The sequence below is a fragment of the Mustelus asterias genome, chromosome 3, assembly GCF_964213995.1.
Source record: "Mustelus asterias chromosome 3, sMusAst1.hap1.1, whole genome shotgun sequence".
NCBI classification, from domain to species: Eukaryota; Metazoa; Chordata; class Chondrichthyes; order Carcharhiniformes; family Triakidae; genus Mustelus; species Mustelus asterias.
The window spans coordinates 128097546-128114550 of NC_135803.1; the positions used below are offsets into that span (position 1 = coordinate 128097546).

A 17005-nucleotide genomic window follows, 5' to 3' on the forward strand; every position below is an offset into this window, starting at 1 on the left:
TCAAGTATCTTTCTGAACTAGTTTTAGATGGGATAGAGTATCCCTGTAAATTAGGACAGAGGACCAGAGTTTGAGAGTAACTGTTGAGGTAATTTGGGCAAGTAATCGTCTGTTGGAAATTCACTTTGTCACTTTGTTTTTCCTTTGTCAAAACCTACCAATTTAAAAATATTTCTATTTAAATTAGAATCATAGATTCTATTAACAGTGTCCACCATTTTCAGAGAAAACACCTAAACACCCTGAAAATCCATCACTTCAATTTTGTCTTTAACATTTGCATTTCCCCCTTCAGGCTTTCGTGTACTTGTTGTTTTTCTCATCACGATGATTGAAGGAATGTTGGAAGGGTTTAAAGTTCTTAAGTCTGTGTATCACTTTTCGTGTATTGTAAGCTTATCAGTCTTCAGTTGTCAGCTGTTTAAAGCCTGTGCCAGTTTTTTTAAAAAATCTGTTGATTAACTCGGTACAGTTTGGATCTGATTTTGCGGTTGGCATTTGTGTGAAAGTTGTTACGGTCCAGAAATTTATGACCATTGTTATTACCAGCTGGACATTTTTTAACAGCCCTCTCCAACCTCACCGTTCCCCTTCTTCCTCCGCCATTGCGTTGTAAAATTCAGCAATTATATTGAAGTTATGTGGTTGCTTTATCTGAGTTAAATTCCTACAAAAGAATAAGCAAGAAAAAAAAGGAACAAACATCATAGAATCATAGAATCCCTACAGCGCAGAAGGAGGCCATTTAGCCCATCGAGTCTGCACTGACAACAATCCCATCCAGGCTTTAGCCCCGGAACCCCACATATTTACCCCGCCAATCCCTCTAACCTATGCATCCTGGGACACTGAGGGGCAATTTAGCATGGCCAATCAACCTAACCCGCACATCTTTGGACTGTGTAGGACATCCTTGACAATCCATTTGGTAAATGCACTGGCCAGCCCGGTTTTCAGTCACACGGGCAGAGAATGGGTGGGAGGGGGCAGGGTTGTGGGGATGCAGAGAGTGAAATGGAATAGAGGGCACAGCCTCAAAATAAAGGGGGGTCAGTTTAGGACAGAGTTGAGGAGGAACTTCTTCTCTCAGAGGGTGGTGAATCTCTGGAATTCTCTGCCCACTGAAGTGGTGGAGGCTACCTCGTTGAATATGTTTAAATCACGGATAGATGGATTCCTGATCGGTAAGGGAATTAGGGGTTATAGGGATCAGGCGGGTAAGTGGAACTGATCCACTTCAGATCAGCCATGATCTTATTGAATGGCGGGGCAGGCTCGAGGGGCTAGATGGCCTACTCCTGCTCCTATTTCTTATGTTCTTATGTGGTAGTGTAGCTAATAGTCTGGTCATAGGGAGAAAAAATGTTCCCTGCAGCCATTACTGGGAATTCCGAAGTTTGTGTTACCCGCTCTGTGCCAGGGTTAAGGATGACGTAGTGCAACTGGAAAAGAGCTTGGAGTGAGAGGATGAAGATCCAGTTGGCCTGGTTCATGTAGAAACCAATGATGTAGGTAGAATGAGCTTCCGCAGAGGATGTTTGAGGAGCTAGCGCTCAAATTGAAAGAACCACAAAGGTAATAATCTCTGGATTACTAGCTGAGCCCTGCCCAAATTGACATTGGGTCAAACAGATCAGAGAGTTGATTAGGGTCTCAGAGTGGTGTGGGTGACAAGAGTTTTCATTCCTAGGGAAAGAGGGAGCTGTTCCATTGGACAGGCTCCGCTTACACCAGGCTGGGTCCAGGGCCCAAGTGAATCTTATTATAGGGCTTTAAATGAACAGGGTGGGGTGGGGATGGAGAGCTCAAGTGAGGGAAGATTTATGAATCTAACAAGAAAATTAGAGGCCACAGAGCATTTTGCGTGAAGATAAGCAGAGTGTAACAGGAAGGAACAAAATGTTGAACAGTAATAGTGCATCAATGAATCATGTAAAATCAGGGAATAACAGGATTTGTAACAGGGTAGACAAATTAATGGCTCAAATGCTGATGTGGGTTTGATCTAATAACAGTTGCAGGGAAGTGGTTGCATATGCCCAAGATCGGAAACTGAATATTGCAGGATATTTGGTGCTTCAAAAAGTCAAGACAAAATGGAAAAGGAGGGGGGTAGCCCTCATAATAAAGGACAACCTAATTGCCAGAACTTTCCAGTCATTCACATCAGTGGGATCTTGTGGTCCCACCAACGGCACACCCCTACCGTGGGTTTCCCGGCTGCAAGGGGTGCATTCATTGGGAAAACCCTGTTGACAAACAGTGGATGATCCTGCCGCTAGCCAATGGCGGGCCAATGCTGCCACTGCGAAACACACGGCAGGAAAGTTGTGTGGAAAACCCTGCCCAATGATAACAACGTGTCAGAAAAACATGAAGTGGAATCTATAGGTAAAGGTGAGAAATATCAGCGGTCAGAAAATGTCAGTGGGAATATTTTACAGATCCCTAGTAGTCATACTGTTGGACAATGTGTTAATCAAGAATTAATATGCACTGTAACATGGGCAGTGCAATAATTAGGGGGCACTTTAATCTTCATATAGACTGGATAAATCAAATCAGCAAAAGTAATTGGGAGGCTGGGTTAATGGAGACAATCCCATAAAACAATATGTGATGGAACCAATGAGGGAAGATGGTTTTGTGGAAAGAAACCCAGTTCGTTTGCAATCTTGCAGTAAGGAATTCTTTTGCAAAGAGTGATCATAATCTAAGAACTTTGCATTGAGTTTGAGAGTATCGTATGTAAGTCACTAACTAGAGTATTCAATTTGGAAGAGTGTGAGGGGTGAATTGGCTAAGGCAGATTGAGAATTCTGATTGATATATAATGGCAGATAAGCAATGAGTAATGATGAAAGTTTGAATAAATATTTCACTCCCAATGAATTTACATTTCATCGAGAAATAAAACTACAAAGGAAGGAGATCCATTTATGTCTAAGGAAATATTAGATTAAAAGAGGCTTGTACTATTGCAAGGAAGAGTTGCAAACCTGAGAATAGAGAGAGTCTTAGATGCCAGCAGAGGATGACCAAAACAGGATGACGGGCGGCATGGAGGTACAGTGATTAGCACTGCCTGGGACCCGGGTTCGATTCCCGCCTTGGGTCACTGTCTGTGCAGTCTGCAGTTCTCCCCAAGTCTGCATGGGCTTCCTTTGGGTGCTCCAGTTTCCTCCTACAGTCCGAAAGACGTGCTGGTTAGGGTGCATTAGCCATGCTAAATTCTCCCTCCGTGTACCCGAACAGGCGCCGGAGTGTGGCAACTAGGGGATTTTCACAGTAACTTCATTGCAGTATTAATGTAAGCCTACTTGTGACTAATAAATAAACTTGAACTTTAAAAGATTGATAAAAACAGAAATAGAACATGACAGTAAACTTACCAGAAATATTAAGGTAGATTTTAACATGTAAAAAAATAAATATGTAAAACGGAAGAGATCAGCAAAAGTAAATGTGGGTCAATTAGAGATCGAGACAGGAAAAGTGATAATGGGGAATAAAGTAATGTGAGATATGTTAAGTATTTTGTGCCTGCCTTCACAAGGGAAGACACAAAAACATCAGAAATGCTGGAGAATCAATGGCCTGATGAGAGTGAGGAATTTAAAAGTAATTAATATTCATAAAGAGAAAGTAATGGAGAAATTCACAGGACTGGAAACTGACAAGTCCTCTGGACATGATAGCTCGCATCCTTAGAGTTCTAAAAAGAGGTGAGCGCAGAGATTGTGAATGTACTGTTTGTGATCTTCCAAAATTCCCATGTCTTTGGAACTGTGTCAGTGGATTGGAATGTAGCAAATGTAACACCACTATTCAAGAAAGGAAGGAAAGTGAAAATCGGGAACTACAGGTCTATTAGCCTGCCATCAGTTCTTGGGAAAATGCTGGAATTCATTATTAAGGAAGTGGTCACAGGTCACTTCTGATTAGGCAGAGTCAATTATGCTTTTATGAAAGGGAAGTCACGTCTGACAAATTTGTTAGAGCTTCTTGAGGGTGTAGCTAGCGGGGTAGATAAATAGGAAAGTGAATGTAGCATACTCTGAATTTCAAAAGACATTTGATGAGGTGCCATGAAAATAGATAACTTCACAAGATAAAGGCTCTAGGGGTTCGGGGTAATATAATAGCATGGATAGAAGATCAGTTAAAGGATGGAAAACAAAGTAGAAATGCATTTATCATCTTCAGGTTGGCAGGCTGTTATTAATGGAACACTGCCAGGCTCAGTGGTGAGCCTCAGATAGTTGCAATCTATATTAATGACTCATCTGAGTGTGCTGACGATCTAGGTTCGCTGACAATGTAAAGCTAAGTGGGAAAGTAAGTTATGAGGCAGACACAGACTGTAAGGAGGTATAAATAGTTAAGTGAGGGAGCAAGAAGCTGAGAGGTGGTGTATAATGTGGGAAATGTGAAGTTCTTTACTTTTGGCAAAAATTGAAAAAAATGTATATTTTGCATTCAAACATACCAGTTAAGCCACTGCGCCCTTCGAACCTGCTCTGCCTTTCAATAAGATCATGGCTCATCTGACTGTAACCTCAACTCCACATTCTCCTACCCTGATAACCTTCCACACCCTTGTTTATCAAGAACTTATTTACCTCTGCTTTGAAAACATTCAAGTACTCAACTTTCACTGCCTTTTGAGGAAGGGAGTTCCAAAGATTCACTATGCTCTGAGAGGAAAAAAATCTTCTCAGCGCTCTCTTAAATGAGAGGCCCCTTATTTTTAGACAGTGACCCCCAGTTTGAGATTCTACCACAAGAGGAAACATCCTTTCCACATCCACCCTGTAAAGGCCCTTCAGGATCTTGTATGTTTCAATCAAGTCACCTCTTACTCTTCCAAAATTCAGCAGATTCAAGTCTAGATTAACCAATCTTTTCACATAAGGCAACCCACCCATTCCTGGTATTAGTTTAGTTAACTTTCTCTGACTGTTAATGTGTTTACATTCTTCCTTAAATAAGGAGAGCAATTCTGTACACAGTACTCCAGATGTGGTCTCACCAGTGTCCTGTACTACTGAAGCATAACCTCCCTACTTTTATATTCAATTCCCCCTCTCAATAAATGATAACATTCTATTAGCTTTCCTTATTGTACCTACTTCCAACCTTTTGTGATTCATGTGATGGGGCATCCAGGTCCCTCTAAATCTCAGAGCTCTGCAATCTCTCACCATTTAGGTAGTATGTTTTTTTTTTGTTCTTGCCAAAATGGTAATTTCACATTTTTCCACATTATACTTCATTTGCCAGATCTTTGCCCACTTGCTTGACCTATCTGCATCTCCTTGTAGCCTCCTTGTGTCTTCACAACTTACTTTCCCATCTTTCTTTGTATCAACGAATTTAGCAATCATACCTTGGTTCCCTTCATCCAAGTCTATGTAAGTTTACATAAATTGTATAAAGTTGAAGTCTCTCTACTGATCCTTGTGGCACACCACTTGTTACATCCCGCTAACCAGAAAGAGACCTATATATGGCCACCTTCTGTTTCCTGTTAGCTAGCCAATCTTCTATCCATGCCTTTTTTTAAACAGAAACTATTAAATGTTGGTTTTAAGAGGGATTTCCGTTTCCTTGTACAAGAAACACAAAGTTAACATGCAGCTAAAAAAAAGCAATTTGGAAGGCAAATGGCATGATGACCTTTATTACAAAAGAATTGCAGTATAAGAGCAAGGAAGTCTTCCTGCAATTGTATGGGGATTTGGTGAGATTATACCTGAGCTGGAACTTCCCAGCCGTTTATACCAATGGGATTCTCTGGTCCTGCTACAGTGAATGGAGATTTGGCGGAGTGCCACATTCTCTATCCTTGCTTGCAACGGCAGCAGGGCTTGAACAGCCAGAAAATGCAGTTTTGGTCTCCACACAGAACAGAGCATTATCTAGCCTTAGATGGGGTGCAATTAAGGTATAGTGGATTGATTCATTGGGTGACGGTGTCCTCCTGTCAGGAGGTATGGATAGAACGGAGTTTGGAAGAATGAGAAGTGATCTCAAGGAACATTTAAAATTCTGAGAAGGCTTGACAGGGTGGATGCTAGGAGATGTATTGCTCTGGCTTTAGTGTCTAGAAAGAGGGGTCTTTGTCTGGAAATAAGGGTTCATCTATTTTGAACTGAGATGAGAAATCTCTTCGTTCGTTGTGAATCTTTGAAATTCTCTACTTCACAAGGCTGTCTATGTGCATTTGTAGAGCAAATTAAAGGCTGAGATTGATAGACTTTTAGACTCTAATGGATTTGGGGATCAGGCAAGAAAGTGGAGTTGAAGTGGAAGATCAACCATAATCTCACTAAATGATGAGTCTGAAGGACTGAATAGCCTGCTACTGCCCTTGTTTCTTAGGTTCTTGTGCAAAAAATACTATCACTAATAATCTGCTCTCACTTTGGGAGGAAATGTCCCCTGGGTGGGATTTTCTGACCTCGCCCACGGCAAGGTTGTCCAGTTTCACTAATAAGGAATGGACCTTTGGCTGGTCTGCCACAATCCCTGTGGCGGAAGGCCAGAAAATTCCCACCCTTGTTTCTCCCTGAAGTCTCGTCTGATTCCTTGTGAGTGCTGAGTTACTTCTGTGGTGCTGGAGTAATTGGTTCAGTATCTTTTTTGCAATGTAAGGCAGGATCGCCACCTTGGGTTCCGGATCCTGGCTAGTGTTACAGTTACTCTTGCTGGAAAGTGTTTGGGGATTGGTTGAGGACTGGATCAGTCTCGGTTAGTATACTTCCCACAGACAGCCTCCGGCCACTCACTGCTGCCCCTTGCAGTTTACAGAGGAAAAAGCACCCGATGAGCTACTGGGGACACCTTCTTCGGCTAAAATGCCATGGCCCTATGAGTTGGTAGAGGGGAAACATTTCCTCCTGAAGTGGGTGCGGATTAAACACTGCTTAATCAGATATAAGTCTTGTTATTGATGAATGATTGACATGACATTTTGTTTGGCAATGCTTGTGAAGTACCATGGGCTGTTTAACTAGGTTAAAGATGTTCTACAAATGTAAATACTTCGTGGTGCGTGGTATGTTTTCAAAAGAATTACTGGTAACATTGTAGGGTTAGTAGCTTTGAGCCTCTCAAGGTAAAATGACACAAGTACCTTTGAAAGAAAACTACGCTGTCAGCCACCACTCCTAGGACAAGTGGAGGGTAAACTATGACTTTTCCAGTCTGCAGGATTTCTGTGTTTCTCTGCATTTCACTTAATTTTGGTTCTGTCTTCAGGTTTTGAAATCACATCCATTTCGGAGTTTGAAGTTTAAAACACAATATAACGTGACGATTTTGCCATTTCCTAACCTTGTGGAAGAAAACAATACATTTCAGTTTGAGGTTGAACGTAAGTACTGATTAATGTAACTGATACAATAACCTAAGAGAATTGTTACAAGTACAAAGCTTGGAACCAAGTCTCCATTTATTAACAATACCACATTTCGGCAGTACTATTGCTGACTTGTTGCAGCAGGTTAATCGGCATGAGTTGGTCCAGCATGACAACACCTGTACTTTGGGGGAAAAGACTGATTCTATTTGTTTTTTTAAGTAGAAGAGGAGCTGCTTCTACAACATCCTTGGGCTGTCGATGTAAAAAAAAAATCAATGCTACATTGCTGGCATATGGCCATTTGGCAGCTCTTGTTTAATTTGGTTAGTGATAAACAAGAAAGATCTAAAAAAAACCAAGTATCTCCACCTAGCATAACCCATTAGTAATGTGCGAGAGAATGATGGCAAAGATTTCTAAACTGGTTCCTAAATCTATGTTTAAGGCTTCACTGAATCATTTCATCTTAATGGGCAAAATGCTAATACATCATAAATAATACAAAATTCTTAAAATTATGTTAATCACTTTAAAATGAAATGCCTCCAGCAATTACAAACAGTTCCAAATGAATATTGGTTTGTGATATCTCCTGTCTTTTTAAGGTTATCTTTACAGTATAGGAAAGAGCAGTACCACTATTCTGACTTAATTTTGCATCATTTTGCTTGAAAAGAGACTTATTTCTGAGGATTTGCTGCTGGTTGAATGCATACATTACTTAGTTTTTAAACACAAACTGTTAAAAGATGAGAGAGTTGAGACTATTGATATCTAATTCAAACTGTTAGCATTTCTCACGATGTTTAATTAAAAAGCAGTTGTGGTTTTCTTCACTGTTACCATTTTAGGCTGAGGTGGCCCATCATCTACTTTCGGCTAAAACTTTCAACTGCTGTACTTTGCATTACATTTAAATTAAGGTATATGTTACTATTTGAGAGCAAGAATGAAACGCATATTATCTCTAGACAGAATAATTCCCAAGATTTGAAAATAATTTCCCCCTCTTCCAACACAGCTTGTGGAAACTTTTAAAAAAAGGTAATGGTCTGGATTTTGCAGTTATGAATAACAAGTTTGCAAACATCTCACATTTCGTTGCAAGATTTAAACCAGATAGATTTTTATTCACCGTTATTAAACTGTAAATCGGATAGCAACTTCCTGTGACCGCGCATGTGCAGTTAACCACAGAAATCAGGAAGTTGCTCTCTGAGTTGTCATCCATTGAACAGTATGAAGTTGCTATTACTTGTGTAATAGATACACCCTAAACTCGACAAAAAAAAGTTAAGACTTGGCCATTCCAACACAAGTAAATTTTTAAGTTTGTGTTTTAAGTTTTAATCCGTGTTCCCTTTAAGGTACAGATGCGCACTGATGCGTAGCAACCTGGAAGGCACGCACAGGCTGCTCAAGTTGTCAAGTGTAAAAAAAATAAGAATGCCGGCCATTTACAGTCTGTGCACAACACAAATGGGACATTGGTCTTAATTATTGACAAATAACCTTCTGACACCAAGTTACTTTATAAGTATGGCTTTGACAAAGAGTCATCTGGACTCGAAACGTCAGCTCTTTTCTCTCCTTACAGATGCTGTCAGGCCTGCTGAGACTTTCCAGCATTTTCTCTTTTGGTTTCAGATTCCAGCATCCGCAGTCATTTGATTTTATAAGTCTGGTGTATCATTCTTTCAGATTTTAAGTATTGCTAGTGCATTAAAGTTTGAATTGTAATTTTAAAAAGTTTTCTAGTTCTGTCTCTTTATTCTCGCTCGCTCTCTCTTTCTTTTTCTCTCTCTTGTCACAAATCCGGCTGATGTTATCTGCGAGGATGACCCAGCCTGGGACACCTGTTCGTGGTGGTGTATGGTTTTGTTTACAGGAATAATGTGAGGAGCCAGTGCAAGACCCAATAAGAACAGTAAGCAGCCCAGTCGTAGTATGACAATCAAGATTATTTATTGCAATACAGAAAAGATCCATATACGCAAGCAGGACTATAATGATCTAAGATAGTTACACAAGAAACTACTAACCACACCCACGCAGGTTAAATTGAAATTACCCTTTTTGTTTCAAAGTACATTTGCAATATCAGGTTTTCCCTCTTTTCAAACAATGTCCAATTCGATAGATCTATAAGTAAAGCCAGTTACCGCACTCTATATGATTCAATAGTTATTCTGGGGAACATTTCTTGGTTCAGCAAAGATATAGGGCAGGATTTTACGGCCTGGCTCAGCCTGAAACTGTAAAATCTCGCCCTCGTCAACGGATCTTCCCATTGTCCACCCCTCACTCGCTCCAATTCCCATGGTGGGTGGGGCAGCAAAATTCCGGTGACAGTTTTACAGTCTTAGAGTCATAGAGGTTTACAGCATGGAAACAGGCCCTTCGGCCCAACTTGTCCATGCCACCCTTTTTTTTTTAACCATTAAGCTCGTCCCAATTCCCACGTTTGGCCCATATCCCTCCTACCCTAACTGACTAAATGCTTTTTAAAAACCAAAATTGTACCTGCCTCTACTACTACCTCTGGCAGCCTGTTCCAGACACTCGCCACCCTCTGTGTGAAAAAAGTTCCCCTCTGAACCCTTTTGTATCTCTCCCCTCTCACCTAAAACCTATGCTCTCTAGTTTTAGACCCCCCTACCTTTGGAACAAGATGTTGACTATCTTAGCTGATCTATGCCCCTCATTATTTTCTAGACCTCTGTAAGATCACCCCTCAGCCTCCTACGCTCCAGAGGAAAAAGTCCCAGTCTATCCAGCCTTTCCTTATAACTCAAACCATCAAGTCCTGGTTGCATCTTAGTAAATCTTTTCTGCACTCTTTCTAGTTTAATATCCTTTCTATAATAGGGTGACCAGAACTGTACACAGTATTCCAAGCGTGGCTTTACCAATGTCTTGTACAACTTCAACAAGATGTCCCAACTCCTGTATTTACCAATGAAACCAAGCATGCCAAATGCCTTCTTCACCACTCTGTCCACCTATGGCTCCACTTTCAAGGAGCTATGAACCTGTACCCCTAGATCTTTGTTCTATAACTCTCCCCAACGCCCTACCGTTAACTGAGTAATTCCTGCTGTGGCTCGATCTACCAAAATGCATCATCTCGCATTTATTTAATTAAACTCCATCTGCCATTCGTCAACCCACAGGCCCAATTGATCAAGATCCCGTTGCAATCCGAAATGACCTCCTCACTGTCCATTATGCCACCAATCTTGGTGTCATCTGCAAACTTACTAACCACACCTATATTCTCATTCAATCATTAATATAAATGACAAATAGCAGTGGACCCAGCTCCGAACCCTGAGGCACATGGCTGGTCACGGGGCCTCCAGTTTGAAAAACAACCCTCTACAATCACCCTCTGTCTTCTGTCACCAAGCCAATTTTGTATCCATTTGGCTACCTAACCCTGGATCCCGTGAGATTTAACCTTGTGCAACAACTACCATGCGGTAACCCTGTCAAAGGCCTTGCTAAAGTCCATGTAGAAAACGTTGACTGCACTGCCCTTATCTACCTTCTTGGTTACCCCTTCAAAAAACTCAATCAAATTTGTGAGACTTGATTTTCCACTCTCAAAGCCATGCTGACTGTCCCTAATCAGTCTTTGCCTCCCCAAAAGCCTGTAGATCCTGTTTCTCAGAATACCTTCCAACAACTTACTCACCACAGATGTGAGGCTCACTGGCCTGTAGTTCCCATGCTTTTCCCTGCAGCCCTTTTTAAACAAAGGCACAACGTTTGCCACCCTCCAATCTTCAGGCACCTCACCTTTGGCTGTCGATGATTCAAATATCTCTGCTAGGGGACCCGCAATTTCCTCCCTAGCCTCCCACAATGTCCTGGGATATACTTCTTCAGGTCCTGGGGATTTATCTACCTTGATGCATTTTAAGTCTTCCAGCACCACCTTCTCTGCTATATGTACACTCCTCAAGACATCACTATTTATTTCCCCAAGTTCCCTAACATCCATGCCTTTCTCAACTGCAAATACTGATGAGAAATATTCATTTAGGATCTCGCCCATCTCTTGTGGATCAGCACATAGATGACCTTGTTGATCCTTAAGAGGCCCTACTCTCTCCCTAGTTTTTTTTTGCTCTCTATGTATTCTTAGAATCTCTTTGGATTCTCCTTTGCCTTATCTGCCAGAGCAATCTCGTGTCCTCTATTTGCCCTCCTGATTTCTCTCTCAACTCTACTCCTACACCTTCTATACTCTTCAAGGGATCCACTTGATCCCAGCTGCCTATGCATGTCAAGTGCCTCCTCCTTCTTCTTGGCCAGTCTTCACGAAGGTTTCTGCACTCATGCTTCTGTTCTGCTAGCTAGAAATGGCTTATAGGCTGCCAAATGGAAATTGCTTCTCTGTTTCCACAAAAAGGTTGCCAATTATACTATTGTTTCTTTTTAATGTTTTTTCTGTGTATTGGCTGTCTGCTTCCTCAGCCTCTGTAGTGCTAAAAGATCCTATTGCTACCAAATAAACCTGTTGGACTTTAACCTGGTGTTGTTAAACTTCTTACTGCTAAAAGATTAACATATGTATGCCTTTCCTGGGTGATGTGGAGATGCTGGCGTTGGACTGGGGTGGGCACAGTAGGAAGTCTCAACACCAGATTAAAGTTCAACAGGTTTATTTGGTAGCACAAGCCACAAGCTTTCGGAGCACTGTCCCTTCGTCAGGTGATTCACCTTCCTTGGGTGATGCAGTTGTCTACCTTAAGTGCCCATATTAGCGGAACAATGTATTCTACTGGTGTGTCTACACCTGCTAATCTTGTTATTGGTATTCACATCCTGTGAAATACCTTTTGAAATGTTGGTGGCTTTTAACCTGCTGACAGATCCATGACACACTCTCAGTTCCATTTTTCTTTCTCCCCCTCTCTCTCTCTTATGTTATGCATTTGACTTGGCATTGAATTAAATTTCTAACTTGCACTTTCTGGTGCAAACTCTGCATACATCAGTAAGGATTCTTTAATCTTATTTGTGAAGGAAATGCAGAGTTTGCTTGCCCTGTTCACACAAGTGTCAGTCCCCCTGTCCAGAGCACCACACTTCTTTGGCTTTCTAATCACAGGAGGTTCCAATGTAAAGGAAAATCCAGGCCAAATGTAACTTGCAAAAAATGACCTTGACTTTTTCCTGGAACTGTATTTAATTATTTCAATCGAGTGTGATATATGAGTTGCTATTTTTCTTTTTCTTTGTGTTTTTGCAAACAGCCTGGTCTCCAAAGAATCTAGAGGTCAACCAACTATTCCAGTCTACAAATCTGAATGTGACCTTTGACTTGGCTCCTTCAATTTTTGGATTCAGGTCCTATCACATCCGCTGCAAGATGCTGAACACCGGTTTCCACAAGGACAAAAACATATTTGTGGTAAGCAAATTAAAGAGTGGTGTAATTTTGTTATGCTGTGCCATAATTATAAGGCTGGGCAAGATCAAGTATGGGCAACCTATATCCCAAGCCTTTGATGATGATGCCAGCAGTCGTAAAACAGCTTTATTCAGATGCTCATGCTATTTACTGTCTGGATAACTTGTCCAATTCCTGATGCCTTTTAGCTTCTTTTGACTGAAGAGTTTTTATTTTGTCGGGGGTGGGGTGGTGGGGGAGTTGCTTTGAGCAAATATATTTGTAGTGTTGTTGTGTAACAGGCGATGCACACGCTTTGGGCTCAAATTGTATGCTGTAAGTTTTCATTCCTCTCCAAATGCTTTGTTTCCCTCCAGTATGATGGGTACAGAGGTTCTCTGTTGCAAAGACACTGGCCGGAATTTTATCATCCCGCCCACCATGGGAATCGGAGTGGGGGGCGGGGGGCGGGGGGCGGGGGGGGGGGGGGGGGGGGGGGCGTGGACCATGGAAAGGTCTGTTGACCTTGGGTGGGATTTTATGCTTTTGGGATGAGCGAAGCCGTAAAATCCCGACCAGTAAATCATTTATGAATTTCACTGAATCATTTGACTGGGTCTCATTGCTAAGGTTAACTTTGCAACCAATTTTAATTAAACATTCTGAATGTATAGAAATTAATGATGGGTTAAGCTTTGAACTCCCCCGTTAAAAGCAGCAATAGGCAGAAGCATTGACAATGCTTGCTTGGATCCTCTTTCTGTTTTCCCCATTTATATGGGGTTGCTGCAATGCTGGTTGGATTTGGCTGGTGGTTTTACAGCCAGATGCCATTCTTGCCGCTAACCCTTCCCATTTATTTGGGCTGGGAACTGACACCGATGCACGCTGACTTGCCTATACCTGTGGCTGGTTTATTTTGTAGCCAGCAAGTCCTGGAGCGAAATAAAAATAGAAAATGCTGGATAAACTTAGTGGGCCTGACAGCATCTGTGGAGAGAGAAACAGAGTTAACGTTTTGGGTTGAAAATGACAATTTTACAGCGTGGGACTTGAATCCAGGATCCTCTGGGAGGTGGGAGAGCTATCCACCGAGCCACTGCAATTACTGAGTACTAATGAAGCTATTTATCCAAGAATATTGCTCACTTTTGACAAAATCAGGAAAATGTATTTAAAAGTGAAATTGTCACATGACAGCTCCTTGAAATTTTTTTGTGGTTTTACAATCTTTTATTAAATAGCACCTGCTGTAAATGAAAAGCAGCCAGCATAATCAAGGATCCCATGCACCCCGGCATACTCTCCTCCACTTTCTTCCATCGGGAAAAAGATACAAAAGTCTGAGGTCACGTACCAACCGACTCGAGAACAGCTTCTTCCCTGCTGCCATCAGACTTTTGAATGGACCTACCTCATATTAAGTTCATCTTTATCTACACCCAAGCTATATTCTGCACCCTCTCCTTTCCTTTATGTACAGTATGCTTTGTCTCTATAGCGCGCAAGAAACAATGCGCTTTACTGTATACCAATACATCAATAAATAAATCACATCACTGCATTTCCTCAGCAGGGGATGATGGCTGCCCGGTGTGCTGGTTGTCAGGTTGATGTTGGAGTGGCGCAGCTGTAATTTACATCATCAGTCACTCTGCCTCATCATTGTGAGATGAGACAATACACAGCCCACATTTAATCACTAAGTTTGATATATTGAACTGAGATAAGAATGAGGGCATGTTGGTGACTTTAAGTCAAATATCTTTTGAGGCCAATTTGATAAGTGGAAGCAATTGTTAAACATTAATATCAATGAAGCTTTAAGCTGTGCTGGGATGTTGCTAAAATATTCAGTAAGAAATATTTATTTTTCTCTTATAGGACGATAATATGACCGTTGTGAGTTACATTTTTCATGATCTCTACCCAGGCACTTATACCATTGAGGTATGATTCTTTTATACTTGGGCATTTTTCAAATTCTGCTTTCAATATAGTTATTATGTTAACTCTCCAGCCCTACAACCCTCAACTTATCTGCACTCCTTCAATTCCCATGTATTGTGCACCACTGATTTTCTTCACCCCACTATTGGTGACTGTGCTTTCATCTGCCCAGGCCCTGGGCTCTGGGATTCTCTCTAAATCTCTCTGCATCTCGACCTCTCTCTCATCCTTCATAACATTTCTTTAAACCTAACTCCTGGACCAAGATTTTTGGCCATTTGCCCTAGCATCTTTCAATATGCTTCAGTGTCAAATTTTGTGTGCTCCTGAAAAGGGCCTTAAGGTATTTTGCTATGTCAAAGGCACTATGTAGATGCAAATTGTTCATGTCTAAACTTGACTACAGAAGACTGCAGCTTTTCTCCCTGAGGTAGGACACAGCATCTGGCTGTATCTCAGCAGGGATTTGCTAAACTATCTCCACATATGAGGAGAAGGATGTGAGGGAACATTTTAATGGCTTTGTTCTCTGAAAGCTTGTTTTAATTTTGTCTGTTAAATCTGTTATCTGTGGTCTCCGATTCATTTTGGTGAAATGGCTTGGTTGAAGTTTCATTTTTCCAAATGAGACTTTGATTTGTTTGTGAAGCCTTTTTAGTGCACTTTCTTCCCATCTGTTTGCAAACAAGTTACAGCTGTGGGTTAGCATACACTGCATGACATTGCTGCAACTCAATTATAAGTTTGGGTGCAAAGCATTTGTGTGTGTCTCTCTTGTATAACACTGCAGCCAAACTTATTCTCTTCCACCTACCATGGTTCAGTGGTCAGACATTTTTGGGAACGTGTACCATTACAATGGCACATCTAAGTGGAAGGGCAATGCAAAGCAGAGAGGAAATTATGAAGTATGTGATTATGCAACCACTTATGGGACTCCCTGTTCTCAACAGATTTTTTTTTTGTGCTGATCCGAGGAGGCCATTTGGCCCATTTAGTCTGCACCGATTCTCTGAAAGAGCATCTTACCCAGGCCTACCCCTCCGCCCTATCCCCGTCACCCCACACATTTACCATGGTTAATCCACCTAACCTACAAATCCCTGGTCACTGAGGGGCAATTTAGCATTGGCAATTCATCCAGCCAGCGCATCTTTGGATGTGGGAGGAAACTCCCACATCCCAAGCCAGCGCGAACTCCCATTCATCCAGCCAGCGCATCTTTGGAGTGTGGGAGGAAACCAGAGCACTTGGAGGAAAGCTATACAGACAAGGGGAGAATGTGCAAACTCCACACAAACAGTCACTCATGGCTGGAATCAAACTCGGGTCCCTGGTGCTGAGAGACAGTGGTGCTAACTACTGTGTCACCGTGCCGCTCCTAAATGGTGCGTTGTAGATGAATGCCATACCTGTCCATTTTATAAAACCAGATTTTAAGTCTTTCTGTTCTCACCGTGATTAGTGTATTTGTTGAATTTCTGGAAAAAAAATGTTTATTTATTAGTGTCACAAGTAGGTTTACATTAACACTGCAATGAAGTTTCTGTGAAAATACCCGAGTCGCAACACTCTGATGTTCAGGTAATGCACCTAAACTCGTCTTTTGGACTGTGGGAGGAAACTGGAGCGCCCATGTAGAATCGGGGAGAACGTGCAAACTCCACACTGTCGAGGCCTGGAATCAAACCCAAACTGCTGTGAGGCAGCGGTACTAACCACTGTGCCTCCTTCCAATTTGTTATCATGCCGTCTCTGATGAATTGTAATTAGAAGTTCAAGAAAACATGCAGGGAGTTGATGACGGCAAGATCTGTGTGCTGATTTATGATTAATTTGCCAGTCGCACCATTGCAAGAATATATCTGAGCCAAAGGTTTTTCAGAATCAGTATCGACATTCACAGACTGCCATCAATAAACACACTGAAATTATGCCAGAAGTATTTTTGCTTCTCCATTTCCCTCTTAATAAGCATCTTGGAAATGCTGTTTCCTTATCCGTGTTTTCTCCAACATGGCCCAAATGACAGCCCCACAATGCAACATTAACCTTTAGATATTGAGAGAGAAGAACTTAAAACAGAGGTTTTGTAATGTACTGGTAGTTAGTCGTTTTAATGTCAAACACCTTCTTCCTCGTCTTTGTAACCTCGCATAGTTTTGTAAATGATGTAATTGAAGATCATCTTGTGTCTTTTCCCTGTAGGTGATAGACTCCAGCAATACCACTGGCAAACAAGTCAATTTCATAGTGAGATCAGGTAGGGTCTATTTTCAAGATTGGAT

General features: G+C 41.5%; 1 protein-coding gene across 2 annotated transcripts in view; it reads left to right on the forward strand.

Moving 5' to 3' along the window:
* Positions 1 to 17005, forward strand: part of il17rd (interleukin 17 receptor D) — an 83446-nt gene that overhangs the window by 47319 nt on the left and 19122 nt on the right. For both annotated transcript variants that reach the window (XM_078209599.1, XM_078209600.1), the window contains exons 5-8: positions 7264 to 7378; positions 12631 to 12788; positions 14652 to 14717; positions 16926 to 16980. In XM_078209599.1, the coding sequence (XP_078065725.1) occupies positions 7264 to 7378; positions 12631 to 12788; positions 14652 to 14717; positions 16926 to 16980 (394 nt within the window). The remainder of the gene's footprint in view (positions 1 to 7263; positions 7379 to 12630; positions 12789 to 14651; positions 14718 to 16925; positions 16981 to 17005) is intronic.